Here is a 24,121-nt window from a genome sequence, read left to right as displayed (position 1 = left end):
CCTGACTGCGGAGTTGGGGGGCAGGACCCTCTGGTTTCCCCAGGACCCCGCCTGGGCGGACTGGCTGTGGGAAGCGCACGGAGGGGCAGAGGATGCTGAATGCTCCAAGGTCAGACCCAGGAAGGTGGAAGCCGGGTGAGCTGTGTGTCCTGCAGACAGGCTGCTCCCAGAGAGGAGACTTCCCCAGAGTCCTGACTGGCTTCGTGGGGAGCAGTTCCAGAGCATCGCCCGGGGACTCCGTGACATCCTCCAAAATGTACAATGCTTGAAATGATAGAGAAGGCCTCTGAAGTAGGTCATGGCCATCCCCCTTCCCCCAGAGCCCCAGATGTTCTGCAATTTTAAGCAAAATCGTTAAAGTTACCATTCTCTGTATGTTCTTTTCATTGCAATTAACCCAGTAGTGTCCACGGAGCTTCTGGGATCTGCAGCATTCCTCTCACACTATACTGAAGGTCAGTTTTACAAAATATTCAATTCTTCTTTCAGATTCCACCAGTATTTTTTTTTTCTGAGCTTTTGCACTGAGCCGTTTTGGAATCACTGAGACAATAATGTTTTGTTTTATGTCTGCTTGCAGGCAGCTCGACCTGTCCTGTCTGTCATACGTCAGCAGCTCGTGAACACTCCAGCAGAAACTTGGGTCTTTGTACCATCACAGACCTGTCCCAGAGGTACTGTGTCCACAATGAACTTATGGTTGACATCCTGGAGAGGGCCAACAACCATGTGCAATACCAAAGAGGGAAGGATTCATGGCAAATGGAAAGGCACAGGCAGGCTTCAGCGCTGGCGGACAGGGTTCCAGCATGGGAGCAGATATAAGAACATAAGAACAGCCACACTGGGTCACACCAAAGGTCCATCTAGCCCAGTATCCTGTCTTCCAACAGTGGCCAATGCCAGGTGCTTCAGAGGGAATGAACAGAACAGGTCATCATCAAGTGATTCATCCCCTGGTGCCCATACCCAGCTTCTGGCAAACAGACGCTAGGGACACCATCCCTGACAAATAGCCATTGACAGACCTATCCTCCATGGACTTATCTAGTTTTTTTTTTAACCCTGTTATAGTCTTGGCCTTCACAACATCCTCAGGCAAGGAGTTCCACAGGTTGACTGTGCGTCGTGTGAAGAAATACTTCCTTTTGTTTGTTTTAAACCTGCTGCCTATTCATTTCGTTTGGTGACCCCTAGTTCTTGTGTTATGAGAGGAGTAAATAACACTTCCTTATTTACTTTCTCCACACACGTCATGATTTTGTAGACCTCTATCATATCCCTCTTTAGTCACCTCTTTTCCCAGCTGAAAACTCCCAGTCTTTTTAATCTCTCCTCAAACAGAAGCTGTTCCATGCCCCTCATCATTTGTTGCCTTTTCCAATTCCAATACATCTTTTCTGAGATGGGGCAACCACATCTGCATACAGCATTCAAGACATGGGCATACCCTGGATTTATACAGAGGCAATGTGATATTTTATGTCTTACTATCTCTCCCTTTCCTAATGATTCCCAACAACTGCATTGCAGTTCTTGGAACAGGAACGCTGGTTGAGGGAGGAAGGCAGAGTGCAGCAAAAAGACCTGTCTGAGTGGCTGCTTTCATTAATCACCACAAGAGGGCAGGCTCCTACTACACCCCCACCATGGCCCGATTCCCCTCCATGGTACCATACAATGCGTCTCAGGAACACTTTGGCCAACACCATGGTTGGGTGGCCCATGTAACTAGGACTTAAAAGTAGCTGGACAGGACAAATCTGACTCTTACATACTTTCCATGGCAACCCCCTGCCCCTTCTGGACCAGTAGGGCTGCTGTCATGTGTGCGCCATGATGCTGGAGATCAAGCCAAGCTGCTCAAAAAGCTCCAAAAATTTAGCTTTCTTCACGCAAAAAGTTCTGCGCCCATCGCTGGTCACCCCAGGTCTGCATGACGATGTGATCCCACCAATGTGCTCCAGTGGCCTACGGAGGGGACAGCAGCAGCTACACCAAAAGCCATGGGTATCATAGAATATCAGGGTTGGAAGGGACCTCAGGAGGTCAACTAGTCCAACTCCCTGCTCAAAGCAGGACCAACCCCAACTAAATCGTCCAATTTTTTATTTTTTATTTTTTTTGGCCCCAGATCCCTAATGGCCCCCTCAAGGATTGAACTCACAACCCTGGGTTTAGCAGGCCAATGCTCAAACCACTGAGCTATCCCTCCCCCTGACCAAGGTAGCAGAGGATGGTTTTGATTCATCGACCTCTGGGTTATGGGCCCAGCACTCTTCTGCTGCGCCACTCTGCTATATGAGTTGAGTATTTCATGTCCGTATCATCCTCCTCCTCCTGCACCATCATTAGCTCTATCAGGTGCGTTCAGTGGGTCAGAAAATGCTGCCAGAACGTCCACCAGCGTTTCCCAGAAGCTCTGCCCATTTTGTGAGACAGGAGCAAAAACCCAAGAGCAAGAGAATTTCTTCCAATGGCGAATCTTCCATTTTGCTGGTTCAGGTCACTGGGAGTGTACAGACCACAAGGAGAGCTCATCAAGACGTGTCCATGGGATGCAACAACTTGCCATGACATGTGGAGAGGACAGTCACATTTTCCCAACATTGCACCACAAACAATTTGGGAAGGCACTAGGAAGCCTGGGATATGGTTGGTTGGACTCGGACCTGCAAACTGCTGAGTGGATGCTGAAGCCCAGATATTCAGTGTAGATGCTCGAGCCTAGGGTTCCAAACACAGGGTTGGCAGACCCAAGGCCCCACTAAACCTGGGATTAGTTGCAGTGTAGACATATCCTAAGGCTCTGTGAAAAGACAGGGTATTTCCACCAATCTCCACTCAAACTAACTGGGTGACTCAAGAGGACACGCGGTTGCCACTGCACCAAAGATGCGTCATGTATTTGAGTGAGTGCCTTACCCCTGATAGCTTTCTGACAATTTGTGTTCTGCATTTTGCTTGCATTCTCCAGGAGTTCCTCTTGGGAGTTTTGCCCAGGTGTGAAGAATCACACCTTTAACCAAAAAAATTTTTAAAAGCAAAATCTCATGTGTAAGCAGTTAATTAATTTCTTTAATACAGAGTTAAGGTTGCCAAGTGCTGTTGTGCACCCTTCCAGAACATGGACAGTGACTAAACTTAGAGCTCTGAAAACCAGGAAATTAAGCGTAAAAATTCATATCACCCCTGCAACACAACCTTGACTACCCACCACCTTAACTCTACCCCCACCCCCTAACCCTGGAGCTGGCATTAGCCACTGACTGTGGTGCAGTAAGGGTGGTACAAAGGTTAATAAACTACCAAGGAAATGAGGGATTCTCCTTCTCTTGGAGTCAAGTCAGGACTGAAAGATGATTTAGTCAAACACAAGGTATTCAGTTCAATACAGCAGTAACGGGTTGAAATTCAATGGTCTGTGTGATACAGGAGATCAGACTAGATGACCTAATCATCCCTTCTGGCCTTAAAATCTATTCATCTACAATAGATATGAGGAAGGACTAAGAACATGCCATTGTTTGTGTTGTGTTCTACAGACTGGAGTATCAGCATTTCTCTGCATGCCCTCCAGCTGTGTGCACTGGGTCAGCTGTAGCTGTCACTGGATGATGGAGGGATTAGTTGGAACAGCTTGGCAGAGCTGGGACTGTGAGATAAAGGGAGGTGCACATGAACCTTGACGGAGCAAGCATGCCTCATTTCAGTGCTGAGTGTTGAAGGATGCAACAATAAATGTGTACGGGGTGGGTACTTTCCATGAGCGTTGTCGGCACTCCGGTAGCATACATACTCAGTGGTCTCCAAGGCTTAGAGAGGGGTAAGTGAAGGTAATGACTCAGAAGGAATCCTTGGGGGAGGGCAAAGGCGTGGTAATATTCTGAAAATCTGTGACGGTTTGTGCGGTGTAGGCTCAATCTCTGAGTGCAGGCCAGGGACTGGAAGATTGTTTGCTATGTCAGACCTAAATCAAAGTTTTGCCTTAGCAAAGAGAAGTTGTCAGACTTTATGCTGTACTGCTCCTGTGCCCTGTTCCCAGAGCGTTGTGTAACAACAGAGAGCAGAGGCTAGTGCGTGTGTCACTGGCATGCTGGGGTGATGCTGAAACAGGGCAGAGAAAAGGCTGCATTGTGGGGTGTTGTGAACCTTAACTCTTCTCATTTCCCCTTCTAAGAACTGAGGGGACAGGAATCCTTACCCAGCGAGGTCACATTCTGATGGTTCTCCTGCATGACGTCTCTGCAGAGGGCTCTCTGAGCGGGGTCCAGCAGAGCCCACTCTTCCCTGGTGAAATACACCGCCACCTCCTCGAAGGTCACCGTCCCCTGAAAGAGCAAGAGTCCCACACTCAGGACCTGCTGCCCCACTCACAGCCCCACTATTCATAAGTAGCAGGGCCAATCAAATGGATACAGAGTCAGCAGAGCCCCACCCACAACCCGCTCAGAGCACCCAGGAAGCATAGAGATAGAGCAAGCCCCTCATCCTTCCCAGCAGATAAAGGGAGCAAGGTCTTCACTTTCATCAGACATGGACTTACCAGAGGCTGATACAAGAGATGGAGCCCCAAGCAGGGTCCAGGGACGTTCCCGGATAGGAAGCCCAACACCTTCCCCATTTTCAGCAGCTAGATGTCAGGGGATGGGGCATCTCCCCTAAGTCCCTCTGCTGGGTGTCCCCTTCATGTCATAACAACCTCTGGTTAGTGGGTTCACCCTCCAGCACTGATAGTCTGGGAAGTTTTGCCAGCCCAGGACGGTTTGTTTCCTCTTCCACAAATAGGGGAATTTCCACACCCAACCCCCATGCCTCTATTCCTAGAATCGAGACCCCAGATTTATCAAGTCCCAGCAGGTTCATCGCACCTTGTCCCCCTCCCTTTCTCCACCCTGTGCACTTCCTGCACCCTCCCACCCTTAGATCAAACTCCCACTTCCTGTGTATTCACTGTCCCTCTGGCTCCTGCAGGAACCCCCTAGCATCCCTACCTGAGCCAGCTCTGCCATGCCCATTTCCCTTTGCCGGGCAGGCTGGGAGAATCTGGAGTGACCCAGGGATGTTATGCTGCAGCCTGTCAGGGGGAGAAGGGTTATTGGGGGGGATTTCAGAACAGACTTTAGGTCATTTCACGTCACGAGTCTCACTGGCCCTTTCTCTGCAGACTCTCACGCTGGGAAAGCGCTCTGTCACTGCAGCGCAGACCCATCCCCTCCCACCAGGACTAAACCCACTGAGACGCTTTAAACCTGACATGGTTCCAAAGGATGGCACATTCCCCCAGCAGAGGGGGAACTCCACAGAGATAGGGACCAGGCCAAATCTGTCCAGTGCTGAGACAGGAACTGGATCTGAGCAGGTTTCAGAGTCCGTGGCCTCTCTCCCCACTTATTCCTCCTTGGTTTTTCTTTCCCCTCCTGACTCAGAGACTTGGTTATTGTCTATTCCTGGAGGCCTTCCCTAACCTGCAAGAACTAATGCCATTTCGGCTTGACACTCTGCCTCATCGCTATCGCTGCTAAACACCGGTGGGGTGTCAGCGTCTCTGGTTGCGATACAGACAGAGCAGCGAAAGAGTTACTGTGCCCAGCTTCAGGCTGCCTAATATCTAAGCTCCTTCGTTTTCAGTTTAAACCGATTTTTCCAAAAAAATAAAGTATTATTCAGTTTTTTCTGATTGTCACCCTACTTTTGTATCTTTCAAATACACAAAAAAAACTTGTTTTGCTAGGAAAATACAATCCATTACGTGAGATAGATGCATTAGGAGAATACATTAGTCTGCGTGTATACACAAAGCTGCCAGTTGAAGAAAAGCTCTGTCTTAGTCTAGAAGATACACACAACAAACAAACAGGCACGCATGCAAGCACTGAAGTGCGCACGCATCTGAACGTACTGATGAATCTATGTGCCCATCATGTACACATTTCAAGCTGTTAGCAGATAATGGTTTAAAGATTTCACACACTAAAATGGGAAGAAAACGAAAATCTGTCTCAGAATATGTTTCAGAACACAAGGAAGTATTCAAAAGTTTTTAAAAAAACAAACCCAGGAGAAAAGGATTAAGCTGAGTGTATGCACTGCAAATGGTGTGGCCCAGTTATTAAATGTCAATATTTATAGGCTAATAGTTGTAAGTCTGCCCAGTAACCTGTTCATTCAAATGAAAAGTTTTATTTGGGGATTAGATTGTTTTCTTAAACTCAAAGGTAGCGTTATGTTTTGAGTTCTGTTTTAGTTCTGCAGCAAACCACATTGATGAAAGGAATTCAAAGCATTCATCTGCTGAATGCTTCCTCTCTCCCCCCATATCAAAATAAACCCCTAATATTTACCCAGGAAAATTAATCGTTTTTTGCACTGATTCTCTCCTGTTCTCGTTGTTGGGGTAATAAACACTGATCAATTCCACAGAAAAATTAAATCAAATACAAACTGAAAAGAAAGGGCCCTACTAATATCACAGCTGGGATTCCGAATGATTAAGAATGTGGCTTACATTGAAATCAATATCTCCCAGGGTTGGGCCATATCTGCTCCAGCTGCTAGCTGCTGAATTCAGATTTCCTTCATATAAAAAGTAACACTCTCTTCCCCTTCATAGCCAATACGGATACAAAATCATGAAGAATCCTGTGCAACGTTTCTCAGCTGGTGGGTTGCAACACCCAGAGGTTCATGACAAGCAGTCAGATGGGCCGTGAGATACTGACAGATTTACTATGATCTTAAGCAAAGAAAATCTCACTCCCCCACTTCCTGCACTTTTAGCCCTCAAGGACAACTACTTTCTGGCAGCCTCTTGAAGTGCAGACATGCAAGTTGTATAGGGTCAGGCTTGACACGTGTTTTATTCTCACATCATTGTAAACGTCAGGAGATCCCGGGGAGGGATTTCAAATAAGGGGTCACTAAAGTGTGAGAAATGCCAACATGCACTACAGCAGCTCCATCTTTGTTCCAAACGAATATTCAAAGCCAGTCTGTATGCAGTAAACCAGCCTGTGATACTAGTGGCAAGATTGTTGGTCAGAGGACTGCAGGGGGACCTGGGCCCCATTCCACCAGGTCCCAGCCCAGGGCCCTGTGTAGTTGAACCCCTAAACAGTGGAAATGGGTGTCCCTCCCAGCAGAGGGAGTCAAGATCAGATTTCCTGGGCTACTTCCTACTAAAGTCTCCACTGGCTGGCATGTCACTGATCTGGCCCTTCAGGCAGGCAAACCGAGCTCCTGCCTCTTCAACTGAGCCAGGCTCCCTTCTTTTCTCCCCCTCTCCAGGCCTGGCACTGGCTGCAGGGAAAGCGGGATGGGGCTAGCTGAACCCACAGGTTTTCTTTCACCCCTGCTGTGCCAGATGGCAGTTTCTCTGCTCCTTCGCACAGCCCCATGGCTCAGATAGAGTCAGTCCATACAGGGTACAGCTGGGCTCCACCCCTCCTCATGCCTGAGACTCTGCTGCCCACATCTGACCATTTTCAGTCACTCATGGAAGCTTTCAGACTCCTCAGGGTCGGGATATTTTGTCCTTGTCCCATCCTATTTCACACCATTCAGGTTGTTGTTCCTTTCCCCAAAGGGAAACACACCCCTGAGATCTGGATTCACTGCGAATCCCCATCAGATGTCACAGCAGGAGTGACTCAGTCTCGGGGCTCCCCCTGCTTTACATTGTGCAGCTGGAAGCTGTGGAACATTGGGACTGGAGGCCGTGATGCCATGTCCCTAACCTGTTTATTGCTCTGAAATGTCCCCGTGGCCCATCATAGAATATCAGGGTTAGAAGGGACCTCAGGAGGTCATCTAGTCCAACCCTCTGCTCAAAGCAGGGCCAATCCCCAATTAAATCATCCCAGCCAGGGCTTTGTCAAGCCTGACCTTAAAAACTTCTAAGGAAGGAGATTCCACCACCTCCCTCGGTAACGCATTCCAGTGTTTCACCACCCTCCTAGTGAAAAAGTTTTTCCTAATATCCAACCTAAACCTCCCCCACTGCAACTTGAGACCATTACTCCTTGTTCTGTCATCAGCTCCCACTGAGAACAGTCTAGATCCATCCTCTTTGGAACCCCCTTTCAGGTAATTGAAAGCAGCTATAAAATTCCCCCCCATTCTTCTCTTCTGCAGACTAAACAAACCCAGTTCCCTCAGCCTCTCCTCATAAGTCATGTGTTCGAGTCCCCTAATCATTTTTGTTGCCCTCCTCTGGACTCTTTCCAATTTTTCCACATCCTTCTTGTAGTGTGGGGCCCAAAACTGGACACAGTAGTCCAGATGAGGCCTCACCAATGTCAAATAGAGGGGAACAATCACGTCCCTCGATCTGCTGGCAATGCCCCCACTTATACATCCCAAAATGCCATTGGCCTTCGTGGCAACAAGGGCATGCTATTGACTCATATCCAACTATTCGACATTGGTGAGGCCTCATCTGGAGTACTGTCTCCAGTTTTGGGCGCCACACTACAAGAAGGATGTGGATAAATTGGAGAGAGTCCAGCAAAGGGCAACAAAAATGATTAGGGGTCTGGAACACATGACTTATGAGGAGAGGCTGAGGGAGCTGGGATTGTTTAGCCTGCAGAAGAGAAGAACGAGGGGGGATTTGATAGCTGCTTTCAACTACCTGAAAGGGGGTTCCAAAGAGGATGGCTCTAGACTGTTCTCAATGGTAGCAGATGACAGAACGAGGAGTAATGGTCTCAAGTTGCAGTGGGGGAGGTTTAGATTGGATATTAGGAAAAACTTTTTCACTAAGAGGGTGGTGAAACACTGGAATGCGTTACCTAGGGAGGTGGTTGAATCTCTTTCCTTAGAGGTTTTTAAGGTCAGGCTTGACAAAGCCCTGGCTGGGATGATTTAACTGGGAATTGGTCCTGCTTCGAGCAGGGGGTTGGACTAGATGACCTTCAGGGGTCCCTTCCAACCCTGATATTCTATGATTCTATGATTCTCGTCCACGGTAACCCCTAGGTCCTTTTCTGCAGGACTGCTGCCGAGCCATTCAGTCCCTAGTCTGTAGCGGTGCATGGTATTCTTCCGTCCTAAGTGCAGGACTTTGCACTTGTCCTTGTTGAACCTCATCAGATTTCTTTTGGTCCAATCCTCTAATTTGTCTAGGGCCCCTGTATCAGAGACAGACACGTACCTGTGTCGCTCCCCAGCTCCCGTCGCAGCATCTCTAGGGGAAGGAGAGGATGGGAGAGGTGAGAATTCAGGCTCTTGCATTCCTGGGGAGGTTCCCATTGGTTATTAATGTAACCGCTGTTAACTACGAGATGGTGACACAGACCGAGGCTGATAACGCAGCCGCTGCAGACAGAGCCAGCCCCACAGGGCTACTCCCATGGGGAAGGGCGACTCGGAGCTGGGGCTGTGAGACGGAGGGTGGGGTCAGTGACATCACTAGAGTCCCCGACTCCTCCCCAGGGTGGGGGTCTCTCTAACCAGAGGAGACGCCACCCCCAGACTCCAATTCACCTTTGAATCCCAGCAGCACCTCCTGCAGCATGGCACTTTTCAGAGAGAAATCGCTGAGTCTCTTCTCCAGCTCCCCATACCCTGGCTCCAGCTTTGGAAATCTCCCATCCTCCCTGCTAAGGAAAGGAGGAGGGGTGAGAAATTGAGCCCAGCAACCCTTAAATTCCAGCAAACCTAGATCTGAGCTTTGTAGCCTGAGATAGTCATGGTGAGTCATGGTGTCATGGTGAGTCAGCCCTGGGCTTGCCATGGGCCCAGAGAGATGGGACACTGGGAAACATTAGGACAAGGAACCAAGACAGGTTCAGGAGCTTTCTCTGGGATGCTCTGGTTCTGCGGGAAGCAGAGCCACTTCCCACACTGGGCTATTTCAGCAACAAGAGGCACCAGCACTGGGATTACGTAGAAAGAGAGGAGACACAGACCAAAGAGTGGGTGTGTCCCACATGCTCAATGTGGACAGAGTCCAGATCTTCAGCAGGGGATGAACATGGACCCTTAAACACCAAAAGCTCTGAGCCCTTCAGCTAAACCAGGTTTCAGAGTAGAAGCCGTGTTAGTCTGTATTCGCAAAAACAAAAGGAGTACTTGTGGCACCTTAGAGACAAACAAATTTATTTGAACATAAGCTTTCGTGAGCTACAGCTCACTTCATCAGTGAGCTGTAGCTCACGAAAGCTTATGCTCAAATAAATTTGTTAGTCTCTAAGGTGCCACAAGTACTCCTTTTGTTTTCAGTTAAACCAGTAACCCTGGGTTGTCAAACTCATTCGGTATAGAGGGCCATATTGTGGTGTCCGTTATGGTCAGTGGCCTAAGGGCATCAATTTAGGACTCCGTACCCCACCTCCATTCACAGCAGGACACCCACTGCTCTCATTGGGACCTGCATGCACAAAGAATGAGCAGAGACTCTGCCCTTTGTATAGGAAATACAATATTAGTTACTGTTACTTATGAAGTCCTTTACTGTCACAAAGTATCACTGCGCGGAGAAATAGCCCCCCTCCCACACACCGCCTTATGGCCCCTGCTATTTCCACCTTTTCTCTCCCTTCCTTTCCCATCCTCCTTTCTCTATTTATCTCTTGCTTTCTTGTCCTTGTGTGTCTCCTCTGTTTTTATTTCCCTACAGCAACCCCCTATACCCACCCTTCAAAGGCTTCACTCCCATTTCCACCTACTCAAGTGATCAGCCATTGAACTTTGATATTAAAGTGTCATTTCAGCTGACACTCCACAGAGATGAACAGAAGACAAGGGAATTCACACCTCCCAGAGCCGCTGCTCCAGGCTGTTTGCACAATCCAAAAGGCAACACTATCTCTGTGTCCATTTGGGAGGGTTTCTTTGTAACCAGGAGGGCTAGAAAAGTACTTTTAAAACAATGCAAACAGATTCTGCACATTCTGAATACGAGATACGGCCAATAAATACACCAGACAGGCTGGGTCTGGCCCAGGGGCCATATGTCTGACAGCCCTGGTGTAACCTCATTAGCTGACAGAGAGTAACAGACTCTGCCCCTTGCTGAGGCAGCTGCTAAGGGAGACAGAATCACAGAGCCACGTCACACTGCGGGCAGGGGGAGCGCCGTATTCAGTGCAGTAACCAGACCTAACAGACCATGAGGGGAGTGAGACAGAGCCCAGGACTTACCTTCCCCAGGTGCTCCCAGCACCCTAGAGAGGGAGAGAAAGAAGAGGCAGTCAGAGGACTTGTGCCAGGCTGGGAAAGCCTCCTGCTCTGCAGGAGAATCACCATGGGAGCCTCTGGTATTTAGGGAATTTCAGACACTCATGTGCCATCTCCCGCTCCCTATTAGCAGGGACAGTTGCTCTCAGCAGCCCCAGAAATCCCTGCTGGGAGGTGGCTGCAGGGGCAAGTTTCTCCCCAGGTAGAAAATGTTTCTCTATCTTGAGAGTCAAATTGCCCCAGTGCTGAGAGCCCCACGAGCCCCCTGGTGTGAGTGGGGCCTTAGGCTGGCTCGGGACCTCTGCATGGGGGAGGAGATTTCACCCTCCAAGTGCAAACGCAGACAGACATTTACAGGAGAGGAGAGAAAAATCTTGGAGTTGCAGCACCCAAACTCCCAGGTCCCATCCCTGGTGCTGCTACAGATTTACTATGTGATTTGGGCAGGGCTCTGCCCCTCCCTCTGCCTCGCTTTCCCCATTTATCCCATAGGGATAATGCCCACGACCCAGCTTTGTACAGTGCTTTGAGGTCTAGAGTGGAGAAGAGCCTACAGCAGTGGTTCTCAGCTTATTACACAGTGTGTTAACTGGGCCACAGGGGCCGGGCGGCAGCAGCAGCCTGGACCCCAATGTTGGACCCCTGCTGGGTGGGGCCATCCAGCTGCCCAGCCCGGACTCCTGCCACGTGGCTGCTCCAGACCCTGGGGGACCTGCCAGCAGCCCCAACCCCAGACCCTCACCATGGGTGGTGGGCCAGCTGCCTGACCCGGAACCCGGTGCAGGGCTGCCCTGGAGCTGGCTGCCACCTCCACACCCTGCCACACACAGCAGGCCATCTGCCCCAGACCCGGAGCTTGAGGAGCAAGCTGGTTGCCCTGCAGCTAGCGGGGCCAGCCAGCTGTCCCAGACCTCTGACCCGATGGGGCCAGCCCCGACCCCAGACTCCTGCCATATGCTCAGTGGCGGGGCAGCCTGGACTCCTCCGCGCCAGGCAGACGGGAACCTGGCGGGACCCAGCCCACGGGCCGCCCTTTAGCACACAGCTGAACTGGGCCTCAGTAGTGCTAGTGAGCGGCGTGTGGCCCACGGGCTGAGAACCGCTGGCCTATAGGAACGGTGCGTATGATCGTTGCATTGACACAGCCTGACCTGCAGGGACTGGCTCAGCGGCGGCTGCCCCTTCTCTCCTCCCCACTCCCTGAGCAGGGAAATCTCCCAGGACAGTCTGCAGATGTCCTCATCCCTTCTCTGGACAATGGCTCTCTCTACCTCTTCTAGCCAGGACAGCAGCTGCTGCTCCTGCTCCTCCAGAAACCCTCGCAGCTCCTGCCACTCCCAGACCATCTTCTGCCTCTCGGCTTCTGTTTGTTTCTGCAAAAGGGAGAGAGCAGCTCGGTAACAAGGGAGAACCATAAATGCACCTCTTGGTAGGTGGGGAAGTTATTTACCAGAACACAGGACCTCTTCCGCTGGGGGATGGGACATATATTTAGGCCAGGAAGGGAGGAGGGCTCAGGGCTGGGGTGAGCAGTACATCACCAACAGAAGGGCCTGTTCCCCCCCAAAACCTCATCAACTTGCACTGAGCCAAACTCTCCATCCCTGCAGCCCACATTTCATCTCCTTTCTCCCCATCCCCCCCAGGTGCTAGAAAGGCTCCCCGGTCACTGTGACACGCAGACAGCCCGTGGGCAGGGGCTCTGGGCTCACACAGACTGACTCTCTCCTGCCCAGCAGCCTCCCGCACCCTAAGGGCATCATGTCACCCCCGTGTCGGACCCTGCCCTCTCCCTGGGCTCCAGTGGGGACGGTTCCCTGGCTGAGGCTGGCAGGCCGGGCCCTGCATTCACCGTCACTCAGGGCACCGGGATCCCAGGCAAACCTGGGCCCTGGGCACCTACCAGCAGCTCCTCGCTTTGCTGCTGCTCCTCGGCTTTGGCTGCTTCTCTCTCTTTTCCCAGAGGGGCCCGATGCTCTCGTGGGGGCTCCTGGAAGAAGTGGGGGAGGGGGTTACAAACCGCTGCAAACAGCCTCACAACAGCCAGATTTCAGGGCCCATCCTGCCCTGCAGATGCCCGAGCAGAGTCCCTGGGACGCACTGGGACTTTTTCCCCCCAGGCCTCGTTCAGCCTCAGCCAGGAAGCTCTGAGGGGCTGGTGAAACGGGGCCCAGGTTTCCCAGGGAAAACACAGGACCCCTTGGAGAGGTGACGGGGTGCAGCCCAACCCCCAGCGCCCAATGTCCCCTGCGCCCACCCAGCTCCCAAGCAACCAACTTCCAGCATTGCCCCCAACTTCCCCTCTCGAACCCTCCCCACCCACAGCCCACTGCTGGATCTGAACACAGACCCCTCCACCCCCCACAACCAAATAGCCCCTTAGCCCAGCTCTGCCACCCCTCCCCCACAATGACACCTCCAAACAACCCCAATCCCCAGCTGTTCCCGCCACCCAGCCCGGCTCTGACCCCCCCGATACATCCCCCTCAGCTGCCCCCATCCCCTCGCTCCCGGTCCCGGGCTCCTCCTGCAGCTCCCGGGCAGCCCCTCTCCGGCCGCGAGTCTCCGCCGCCCGCCCAGGCCCTGCCCGCGCCGCGCCGCCCCCGGCCCCACCGCGCTGCCCCGCGGGCTGCCGGGCTGGAGCCTCCGCGCTGCGCTCCCGGCCCCGGCCATGGCCCCGCTGCAAACACACACAAAGGGCCCCTCTGCTTGCAGGGCACAGGCCGGGCGGGGGCTGCGAGGCAGGGGGCGGGAGGACGAAGCCCGGAGCCCGGGGGCGGGCCCGGACCAGACGCAGCTGCTGGCTCCGTGGCACCCGGAGGGTCCCTGCTGGGGGGCCCGACACTAACCCCTCCGTGCCCGGCCGGGGGGGGCTTTCTGCAGCTGGGACCAGCCCCCTGGGCAGCCCCGGGCTCTGCCCGCCCCAGCCGGAGCCCCCCGGTGAGTGAGAGACCCCGGGGGGGGGGAGTGACTCTCTGCCCCCGGGAACCGGGGAGAAGCCTCGGAGCTGCCGCCAGGATCTGCCCCCGGCCCCCTGGGATGGGGGGGGCAGAGACTGGGGCCCGGCGGGGGGGTCCCGTGGGGGGTGTCGGGCAGGGAGGGAAGAAGCTGGAGTTGCAGGGAGCGGGAAGTTCAATGGGACGGGGGGAGGGGTAGTTGAACTGTCTCTGTGCAGCCAAGAAATTCCCGGGGGGAGGTGAGTTAATTGGATCCTGTCCCTGTTTGTGCCACTTCCTCCCACACACGGATACAAATTCTCTCAAGTGTTTCCCCTTTTCTCTCTCAGTATCACACGTGGCTATAAAATCTGGGGCGATTCCCCCTTTCCCCCCCAAATGATCCGCTCTCTCGTCTCTCCTGATTTCCCCCTGTTCTCGCCATAATTCTCAAATGTCCATTTAAAATCTCCTCCCATGTGGGGGGCTTCCCCACCCATTTTATCCCCAGCGATTTGTCTTTGTTCAGGTGGGAAATTGTTCCCCAAAACCTGGCTGCCCCTGGAGTGGGGGTGGGAGGAGATGCTGGTTCTCTGCCGGGGTGGGGAAGGGAGGAGCAAGTATCCCCCATGGGACTGCCCAGATCCCAGTTTCCCAATCCCAGTTGCTGCCCCCGAACTACCAGCACAGTTGCCCCCAGCCATCAGTTGCCAGTCACCTGCCCATTGGCCACTGCTGCTCCCTTCCCTCATCCAGGGAGCCCTCCAGCTCCCCCTCCCTTGCCCTCTTTATCAGCTCCTCAAAGGGCTCCCCGCTACCCATGTGAATGGTGGCAGCAGTGGGGGGAACCATCACTTTTTGATGATGTATTGGACAGTCATATAAAATCCAGTCAAGCAATCCCCTCAGATATCATAATAATATATAATAATAATAGAAATCTAAAATCCCCTCAGATCTTGGTGTTTTTCTCTCTTGTTATCAAATGCGTAGTTTGTGACACGTTTTCCCTGCAAATCTCAAAGATTGATATAAAATACCCTAAACCAGTGGTCAGCCACCTTTGAGAAAAGTTGTGTGCCAAGTCTTCATTTATTTACTGTAATTTAAGGTGTCGCATGCCAGTAATATTGCGGGGCCGGCGATCGGGACTCCGGCTGGCAGGGGCCGGCGGACAGAACCCCAGACCAGCAGTGGGCTGAGCAGGGCCGGCGATCGGGACTCCGGCTGGCAGGGGCCGGCGGACGGAACCCCAGACCAGCAGTGGGCTGAGCGGGGCCGGCGATCGGGACTCCGGCTGGCAGGGGCCGGCGGACGGAACCCCAGACCAGCAGCGGGGGTAGCAGACGGAACCCCAGGCCGGCAGCGGGCTGAGCCGCTTGGCCCACTGCCAGTCTGGGGTTCCATCCGCCGGCCCCTGCCAGGCGGGGTCCCGGCCAGCAGCCTGCTGTCAGCCCGGGGTTCTGTCCAACCAGGCTAACAGCACGCTGAGCGGGGCCGGCGGTCGGGACCCCGGCTGGCAGCAAAGTGCCACTAACAATCAGCTCACGTGCCGCAGGTTGCCGACCCCTGCCCTAAACATTTGCCCCACTTTACTCTAGGTTTCTATTTCTAATTGAATATGCCCTGAGATTTCCCCGTCTCTCTAATTAAATAATACATAAATAAATAAAATATTAAGAAAATGTCAGATTTACACCCTTTCTCAGATTCTTGAATATGGATATAAAATGTTTGTAAATGTTGCCCATTTCCTCTCTATTCATTTATCAAATATTGATGTAAAATACACTCAGATTTTACCTCATATCAACTACTGATATAAAATCCCTCTGATTTTCCACTTTCCTCTCTAATTTGCAAAAATGGATCCAAAATCCCGCAGATTTCCACCCTTTCTCTTTCATTTCTGAACATTGATCTCAAATCAGTTTTTGCCTCTTTCTATGTTATTATCAAATGTCAATTAAAAATCCTCTTGGGTTTGGGGCTGTTCCCCATGTTTCTAAATCCCAGCAACTTCTCCTTCCTTGGAGGGAACCTGTGGCCCTGAGTTGTTCTCCATCCTGGAGCTTGCAGGGGGTTAAATTGCCCAGTGGTCATCTTTCCCCGCTCCTTTGAGAATCATTTGTTCTCCCCTTTATCTCTGTTAAAATGTTTGCCAATGAAAGAGACCAGCCACATCTTTAATACACATCAAAGCCAGAGGCCTCCCCCTGTTTGGGGGATCAGTGGTTCCCAGCTGATAACAGGAGACCTGGCTGGACCCTTTTCTTTTTTCCAGCTGGCACGGGATGAGGAGGTTGCTCTGAGTGCAGCGTGGGTCCAGAAGTATCCCAAACCCCCCGACAAATGGTCTCAGTGAGGGGTTGCTTCCCAATGTGCTAACATGTAGCCATGTGTGGGGTGGATTCACGGTGGCCATTATTTGCTAGTGACAGGGCATGGAAATGTTTTACCTATTTTGGCCCTCCATGCCTTCCATTCTCCTGTTAAAGAAGCATCCCCCAGGGCTCCCTCTGCCTGTGTGACTGGCCAGCACGGGGTGGTGATAACTTTCTATCCACTTATCCGACAGTGTGAGGTAACACTGTTGCTGGGCGGGGGGGGGTGTCTGTGTGGGGAGATTGCAGCTGGAGCTGAAGGGGCATTGTGGTAGGAGGAGGCCTCTGGGTGGCTGAACAGCGGGTACCCTAGTTAGGTTGGTGGGTTCTGGAGGTTTGGGATTTCAGGGGTGGTTCTGATGTGCTAGCCCCCTAGGGCAGCCCTGGGCCCTGCTAATACTAAATTCTGAGCCACAGACTCCAGGTAACTGAAAGACCTCACAGAAAGTGTTGGGGTCTGGCATTATAGTGACTCTGCACAAACAGCCCCCTGTCATTTCTCTTCCCATTAGCAATCGCCAGGAGAAAATCCAGCCATAGGAGAGCAAAGAACCCAGGAATGGGACTTTCCCAGCCAGATGTTATACTTAGAAAATGAAAACCAGCAGGATCTTATTTAGGTGCTAAGGCAATGTGCCATGTTTATTGTGAATACAGAAAGAATTAAAGTAAGCAATCAGTTATAGCTATAACATTTCATTCTCTTACACATTCATTCACTCATACACACAGAGTTCTGCAAGGTTGTTATAGTTACCAGCTTGGAGATTGCTCAAGCCAAGCCACTGGCCAGGTGGCCTGGACACGAAGAGGGAGCAGGGCCTTGTCAGATGTGCATCTGATGTTCCTGGAGGTTGGTTGCAGAATCAGACCCAAAGTTCTCAGTCTTCAGGGTCTGTTTTTATAGGGTTTTATCCTCGTACAAGTTTATAGGGTTTGCTTTGTCATGCTGTTCTCACGTTTGAAGTGATAGTCAATCACACAGATGGCACAGCAATGACGGAATGACAGTATGTTTTTATCTTGTTCTTTGTTTCTTCAGCTCTCCCTGTCCTTGGGGCAGTTGTGGGTGGATTCTGGTATGCCCTCAGGTTTATCATCGGGCTATCTCACCCAATGCACTGTTCAGCCTGTCAGTTCTTCCTCTCGATGTGGTGTCATTTATTAGGCTGGCACTTCAACCTTTTTATTACTCATCCAAACACACAATTGCAATTACACTCCATTTTACTTAATATTTTACTTCCTATCACATTTATATTTTATTACCTACACATTCTTTAACATAACCATTCTCAAATCATTGGGGCATGACAGACTCCAGTGAATCTATCCATGCCACTTGTTAAACATGAAAAGAAAACAAGGGAGATAGGAATGCAAAAGTGGAGGATTAACAAATCTTGTTCCTGACCTCAAGGAGACAGCAGTCTTATCACCTTTAGAACAAACTTTTTTTCTCTGGATGTTTTTCTACAATTAGCACGGACCTTGCAAACTAACAGGCCTGCTTCACTTCACTCAAACTCAGCAGGCTGAGAGACATATTTCTTTCTAATAATACAAGCCAAATCAGGGGTCTGTACTGGACCATATTTTCCCGAAAATAATTAATGTATTAATTATTACTTTTAATCTAACACAGAGGGGAGGGAGAGAGGGGAGGGGAAGGAGAGACTGAAAGAAAGGGGCAGTGGTAGAACTGAGTGGGGAGAGAGATTTCCAGCTCTCTGATCTACCCAGACACATGTATTGCAACATCGCTGGGCAGAATCACTTCCCAGTGAACAAGAAAAGGATCAGACAGAGGAAAAACCAGTTCCTGATTCCATATTCCCCCTGCTGGGGTGTGGTCAGTGTCCAGGGGAATCATAGAATATCAGGGTTGGAAGGGACCTCAGGAGGTCATCTAGTCCAACCCCCTGCTCAAAGCAGGACTAATCCCCAATTTTTGCCCCAGATCCCTAAATGGCCCCCTCAAGGATTGAACTCACAACCCTGGGTTTAGCAGGCCATTGCTCAAACCACTGAGCTATCCCTCCCCCCCCACAGTGACTCCTTTGGTTCTGCGTTTTTCTAGCATTGTGTTCAGATACTTTGTTATGGGATGGGGGGAGGGAGAAGGAAGGTTAAAAATCTCTCTGTGGGCTTAGCCTGGCAGGAGGGGCCAGGTCTGCACTGTAATAAAGAGATCAAGTAATTTCCCAGTATGGCAGAATGTAGGATGTCTGTCTGCAGGGAAAGAGCCTGGGGGATCGTGATGTGAAATTAACTAAAGACTGTTCTGAAACCCCCACAACTGCCCTTCTCCCCCTCCCAGGCTGCAGAATGACATCCATGTTTCCCTCCAGTTCATCCCGTACTCCCACGGGACAGGGGAGAGAAATGGCTGCAGAGGAGCCAGCTGAGGTAGGGATTATTCGGGCGGTGGGGAGGGAGAGGGGAATTGGTGGGGTCCTGCAGGAGGGAGAGGGACAGCGAATACACTGGAGATGGGAAGGTTTGCACAGTCTGGTTTGGAGGTTGGAGCATGGCAGGAAATTCACAGTGTGGAGAAAGGGAGGAGGCCAGGGGATGGCAAACCTGCCAGGACTAGTTTAATAAGTGGCCTAGATTCTAGGAACAGACCCATGAGTTTGGAGGTGGAAATGCCCTCATTTGTGAAACTGAAAATAACCCACCTACATGGGGCTAGGAAAACTGACCAGACTCCCAGTGCTGGAGCCTGACCCGACTAACCAGCGGCTGCTGTGAGATATGAAAGGGGGCCCCCACCAGTCAGGTTTGGGGAGATTCCCCTCCATATCCAGCTCCTCACAATGAGGAGGGTGTTGGGCTTCCTACTAGGGAGCTCTCCCTGGGCCCTGCTAGGGGCTCCACCTCCTGTATCAGTCTGTGGCTAGTGTGATGGATCTGCTGGGAGAGACAAGGGACTCTCTCTTTGTCCCCTCACCCTGGTGTTTCCTGGATGCTCTGAGCAGGGTGGGGGTGGGACTCTGTTGATTGCGGTCCACCCAGAGCTCCCATTTGGCTCCTCTTCCCCACGAATAGTGGGGCTGTGAGTGGGGCAGCAGGCACTAAGTGTGGGGCTCTGGCTCTTTCAGGGGCTGGTGACCTTCGAGGAGGTGGCGGTGTATTTCACCAGGGAAGAGGGGGCTCTGCTGGACCCCGCTCAGAGAGCCCTCTGCAGAGACGTCATGCAGGAGAACTATGAGAATGTGACCTCGCTGGGTAAGGATTCCTGTCCCCTCGGTTCTTGGAAGGGGAACTGAAGAGATGAGGTTCACACCACCCCCACAATGCCACCTCTGCTCTGTCCTGTTTCAGCATCACCCCAACATGCCAGTGACACACACACTGCCAGAGACCCTCCCCTGCTGCAGAACACTTTGGGAGCAGAGCACAGGAGCAGTATCGCACTGTGTCAAATATCTCCTGTTTACACAAGTAGAACCAGGAGTTAGGTCCATCATAACAAACAGAAGCTTCCTGCCCCTGGCCTTATCTCAAACCCTGAGCCTACTCCACCCAAACCAGTATGTGCTTGGGGTGGAACAAGCAGGCTGCTGGAGTCAGAGTTGCTGGTCCAGGGTTATTTATCACACAGACACCCCTTGAATGCTGGCGGGGGGCATCCAGAGAGGGGAGCTCCAGCAGCAGAACCTTGAGTCTCACTCAGGAGTACAGGTGACACAACTCCTCATTGATCTGGATTGTACCCCAGCGTGTGAAAATGGCCTAGGTTAGTAGTGAAACTTTCTGAGACATGGAGAGTCTTGCTCCCACATCCCCATGTGCAATCACCACAATCTCTCTTCTCTGCAGGCTCTGTGGATCTTGGAGTCCATCATTCCTGAAGTCACATGACCTGATTCTTATTTTTCACATTCTGCTTTTCCAGACTAATTAGAGACTGTTGCTTCTGAATTATTGCTTCTAATTTCCCAGTGTTCTCCACAGCCAGCGATTTTCATACTCCCTCCCATTACACTGGTCTCACTAGATTCCCTAGTACATAAAACCGGCCATACCGGATCAGACCAAAGGTCCATCTAGCCCAGTATCCTGTCTTCTGACAGTGGCCAATGCCAGGTGTCCTAGAGGGAATGAACAGAACAGGCAATCAACAAGTGATCCATCCCCTGTCGTCCATTCCCAGGCTCTGGCAGTCAGTGGCTAGGAACACCATCCCTGCCCATCCTGGCTAATGGGGCATTCATGGACCTATCCTCCATGAGTTTATCTTGTTCTTTTTTTGAACCCTGTTCTACTCTTGGCCTTCATAACATCCTCTGGCAAAGAGTTCAACAGGTTGACTGTGCGTTGTGTGAAGAAATACTTCCTTTGGTTTGTTTTAAATTTGCTGCCTATTACTTTCATTGGGTGACTCCTAGTTCTTGTGTTATGAGAAGGAATAAGTAACACTTCCTTATTTACTTTCTCCACACCCGTCATGATTTTATAGACCTCTCTCATATCTCCCCTTTGTCATCTCTTTTCCAAGATGAAAAGTCCCTGTCTTTTTAATCTCTCCACATACAGAATCTGTTCCGTACCCCTCATCATTTTTGTTGCCCTTTTCTGAATCTTTTCCAATTCCAATATATCTTTTTTTGAGATGGGATGACGACGTCTGCACGCAGTATTCAAGATGTGGGTGAACCATGGATTTATATAGAGGCAATATGATATTTTCTGTCTTATTATCTATCCCTTTCTTAATTATGCCAAACATTCTGTTCTCTTTTTTTTACTGTTGCTGCACATTGAGTGGATGTTTTCAGAGAACTAGCCACAATGGCTCCAAGATCCCTCTCCTGAGTGGAAACAACTAATTTAGACCCCATCATTTTGTATGTATAGTTTGGATTATGTTTTCCAAGGTGCTGCACTATGTGCTATCCTGACATCTAGTACTGCTGAGATCCTGCATTCAGTAATATCCCTGTCCTTCCTGTTCCCTTTCTCCACTGAACCCCACCAGCCAATGCTTACTGTTCCCAGCTTCCACAGGACTCTCTCATTGTCTCTGGACTTCTCTGTCAGCAAGAAGCAGTGCCAGGGAGACTTGCCCTCTGTCTGGAGTCTTCGATTTCTGGGACATGGATTTACCGTCTCTGTGTTATAAGAGGCTCCATCATAATGAGTGTCTGTGACATTACCCACAGTACAATCTGGAATGTTGAACAGCTGTGTCCCCTCAGTTCTCCAGCCTGGGGTGCTTTTTCCACTGTTTTACTATGAGAACAGCCCCTCTTGGCCGGTTAACACACAGTCTCCAGAATGTAACTCTCTCACAGCTACATAGTATTGAGTGCTGCTAGTCAGCCACTCCTGAATTACATCTCAGGAGAACACCAGCAAATGCCAGACTCCCCACAGAAATGTGCCTCTTGCACTGTCCAGCATGCTACTGAACAATACAAGCTCATATAAAATCTTTCATTTCACCAGTGGAAAATGACATGCACCAGCCTTGTTATCCCGAATGGAATTTCCCACAGACTTTAATCCAAACACACTGGTTAGATAAAACAATACAACAAGATTAACTACCAAAAAAAAAAAAAGATTTTAAGTGACTACAAGTAATGAGGCATAAAAGTCAGAATTAGTTACAAAAGAAATGAAAGATAAAACACAAATTAACCTGTAACGATGCTAGTTCTGGTGGGACCCAACTGAGAGTGCCAATTCAGGACAAATTGCTTAAAGCAGGGCAGTTACAGCCCAAGGCTGGGGTCTCTCTGCACACCAAGGCAAACCAAACCAGCCAGCCAGAGAAGACTTCGGTTTTACCCCACGGGCTAACCACAAGTCACACAAGCAATTCCCTTAGACACTCCAATTTCCCAGTATCACCACCAGTGCCCCTCGTTATGGGGACAAATGGTCATGAAAACCAATATCCCAGTAAAAGAAAAAAGGTTCTCTCGATCCCAAAGGACCAAGTCCCAGACCCAGGTCAATATCCAAATCAGATCTTACCCACAAATCACTCTGTTGCCAATCCTTTAGAATCTAAAATCTAAAGGTTTATTCATAAAAGGAAAAAGATACAGATGAGAGCTAGAATTGGCTAAATGGAATCAATGACATACAGGAATGGCAAAGTTCTTGGTTCAGACTTGTAGCAGTGATAGAATAAACGGCAGGTTCAAATCAAGTGTCTGGAGAACATCCCCAGCTGGGATGGGTCTTTCAGTCCTTGGTTCAAAGCTTCAGTGTAGCGAAGTCCCTCCAGCGGTATGAAGCAGGATTGAAGACAAGATGGAAGAGCTGCAGCAGCTTTACAGTCTCTTGCCATGTGGTCTTTGCTTTCTTTGTCCCAAAGACAAGCTGCCCATCCCATGGCCTGGAAAAACCTCAGAGTTCTGTCCAGAGGCAGGTCCCTGCACACCTTGCTGAGTCCCAAGGCGTGTCTGCCGTTTCTCAATGGGTCAGTTGTATCGCTGATGGTCCTTAATGGGCCATCTAGCAGGCTAGGCAGAGCTGACACCAACTTGTCTGGGGTGTCACCCAGAAGCAATAGCAAAAGTCTGAAATAAAGACAGTAGAGAGCCAATACCATAACCTTGTCTTGGACACCTCATTTGACCCCCTTTATAGAAGATTTGGTGCCACTACAGGACCGTGGTTGCAACAATGATCTATACAGTCCCAGATTATGTCAATAACGTCACACTAATGTCTAACTTAACAAGCTAAAATGGATTCAAAGTAAATGTTTCTCTCACCATATGCTGAGACCGGCTGGCTTTCCTTTCTGCCAGGACTCCCCCTAACCCGCCCCTCCTGCCCAAGTTCAGTTCTTCAGGAATTATTGTCATGAGGAGAGGCAAAAGTGGGGGAGAGTCTCAAGCATTTTCCCCACCTCTTTTTTTAATTCAGTCCTTTGAACGAGAAACATCTTCAATTTTCACCTGAGTCATGGTGACGGGCTGTCTGTTGTGGATGTGAGCTTCAAGCCTTCCCTGTGATGCCATGTAAATGAGTCATAGAATATAGAATCGTAGAATATCTGGGTTGGAAAGGACCTCAGGAGGTCATCTAGTCCAACCCCCTGCTCAAAGCAGGACCAACACCAACTAAATCATCCCAGCCAGGGCTTTGTCAAGCCTGACCTAAAAAACATCTAAGGAAGGAGATTCCACCAGCTCCCTAGGGAACCCATTCCAGTGCCTCACCACTCTCCTGGTGAAAAAGTTTTTCCTAACATCCAACCTAAACCTTCCCCACTGCAACGTGAGACCATTACTCCTTGTTCTGTCAAGGACAATTTTTTGGCCCAATCCTCCAATTTGTCTAGGTCCCTCTGTATCCTATCCCTACCCTCCAGCGTATCTACCTCTCCTCCCAGTTTAGTGTCATCTGCAAACTTGCTGAGGGTGCAGTCCATGCCATCCTTCAGATCATTAATGAAGATATTGAACAAAACTGGCCCCAAGACCAACCTTTGGGGCACTCTGCTTGATACCATCTGCCAACTAGACATGGAGCCATTGATTGCTACCCCTTGAGCCCAATGTCTTGTTCACACCTTCTCCCTGCTGGAGAATGGCTATTTCACCAGCTGTTTTCCTTGCTGTCTCTGAGGAACTGGTTTGTGGGTGTTCCCCA

General features: G+C 50.6%; 2 protein-coding genes across 2 annotated transcripts in view; one reads left to right on the top strand and one right to left on the bottom strand.

The window, feature by feature from the left end:
- The window catches only part of LOC144258278 (uncharacterized), a 30,306-nt gene extending 16,941 nt beyond the window's left edge, over window positions 1-13,365 (bottom strand). The window contains exons 1-7 of the mRNA XM_077806725.1: window positions 13,085-13,365; window positions 12,333-12,554; window positions 11,146-11,168; window positions 9,487-9,602; window positions 9,155-9,187; window positions 4,995-5,077; window positions 4,205-4,331 (exon numbers count right to left, since the gene is read on the bottom strand). Coding sequence (XP_077662851.1) covers window positions 4,205-4,331; window positions 4,995-5,077; window positions 9,155-9,187; window positions 9,487-9,602; window positions 11,146-11,168; window positions 12,333-12,527 — 577 coding nt within the window. The 5' untranslated portion in view covers window positions 12,528-12,554; window positions 13,085-13,365. The remainder of the gene's footprint in view (window positions 1-4,204; window positions 4,332-4,994; window positions 5,078-9,154; window positions 9,188-9,486; window positions 9,603-11,145; window positions 11,169-12,332; window positions 12,555-13,084) is intronic.
- Window positions 13,366-13,958: 593 nt separating this feature from the next.
- On the top strand, window positions 13,959-21,276 carry LOC144258327 (zinc finger protein 558-like). Its single transcript, XM_077806809.1, has 4 exons — window positions 13,959-14,121; window positions 18,822-18,910; window positions 19,606-19,732; window positions 20,327-21,276. The coding sequence occupies exons 2-4, from the start codon at window positions 18,830-18,832 to the stop codon at window positions 20,356-20,358; spliced, it is 240 nt and encodes a 79-aa protein (XP_077662935.1). The 5' UTR covers window positions 13,959-14,121; window positions 18,822-18,829; the 3' UTR covers window positions 20,359-21,276.
- Window positions 21,277-24,121: the final 2,845 nt, after the last annotated feature.

Source organism: Eretmochelys imbricata, chromosome 28, assembly GCF_965152235.1.
Source record: "Eretmochelys imbricata isolate rEreImb1 chromosome 28, rEreImb1.hap1, whole genome shotgun sequence".
Classification (NCBI taxonomy): Eukaryota; Metazoa; Chordata; order Testudines; family Cheloniidae; genus Eretmochelys; species Eretmochelys imbricata.
This window is presented reverse-complemented; position numbering and strand designations above follow the sequence as displayed.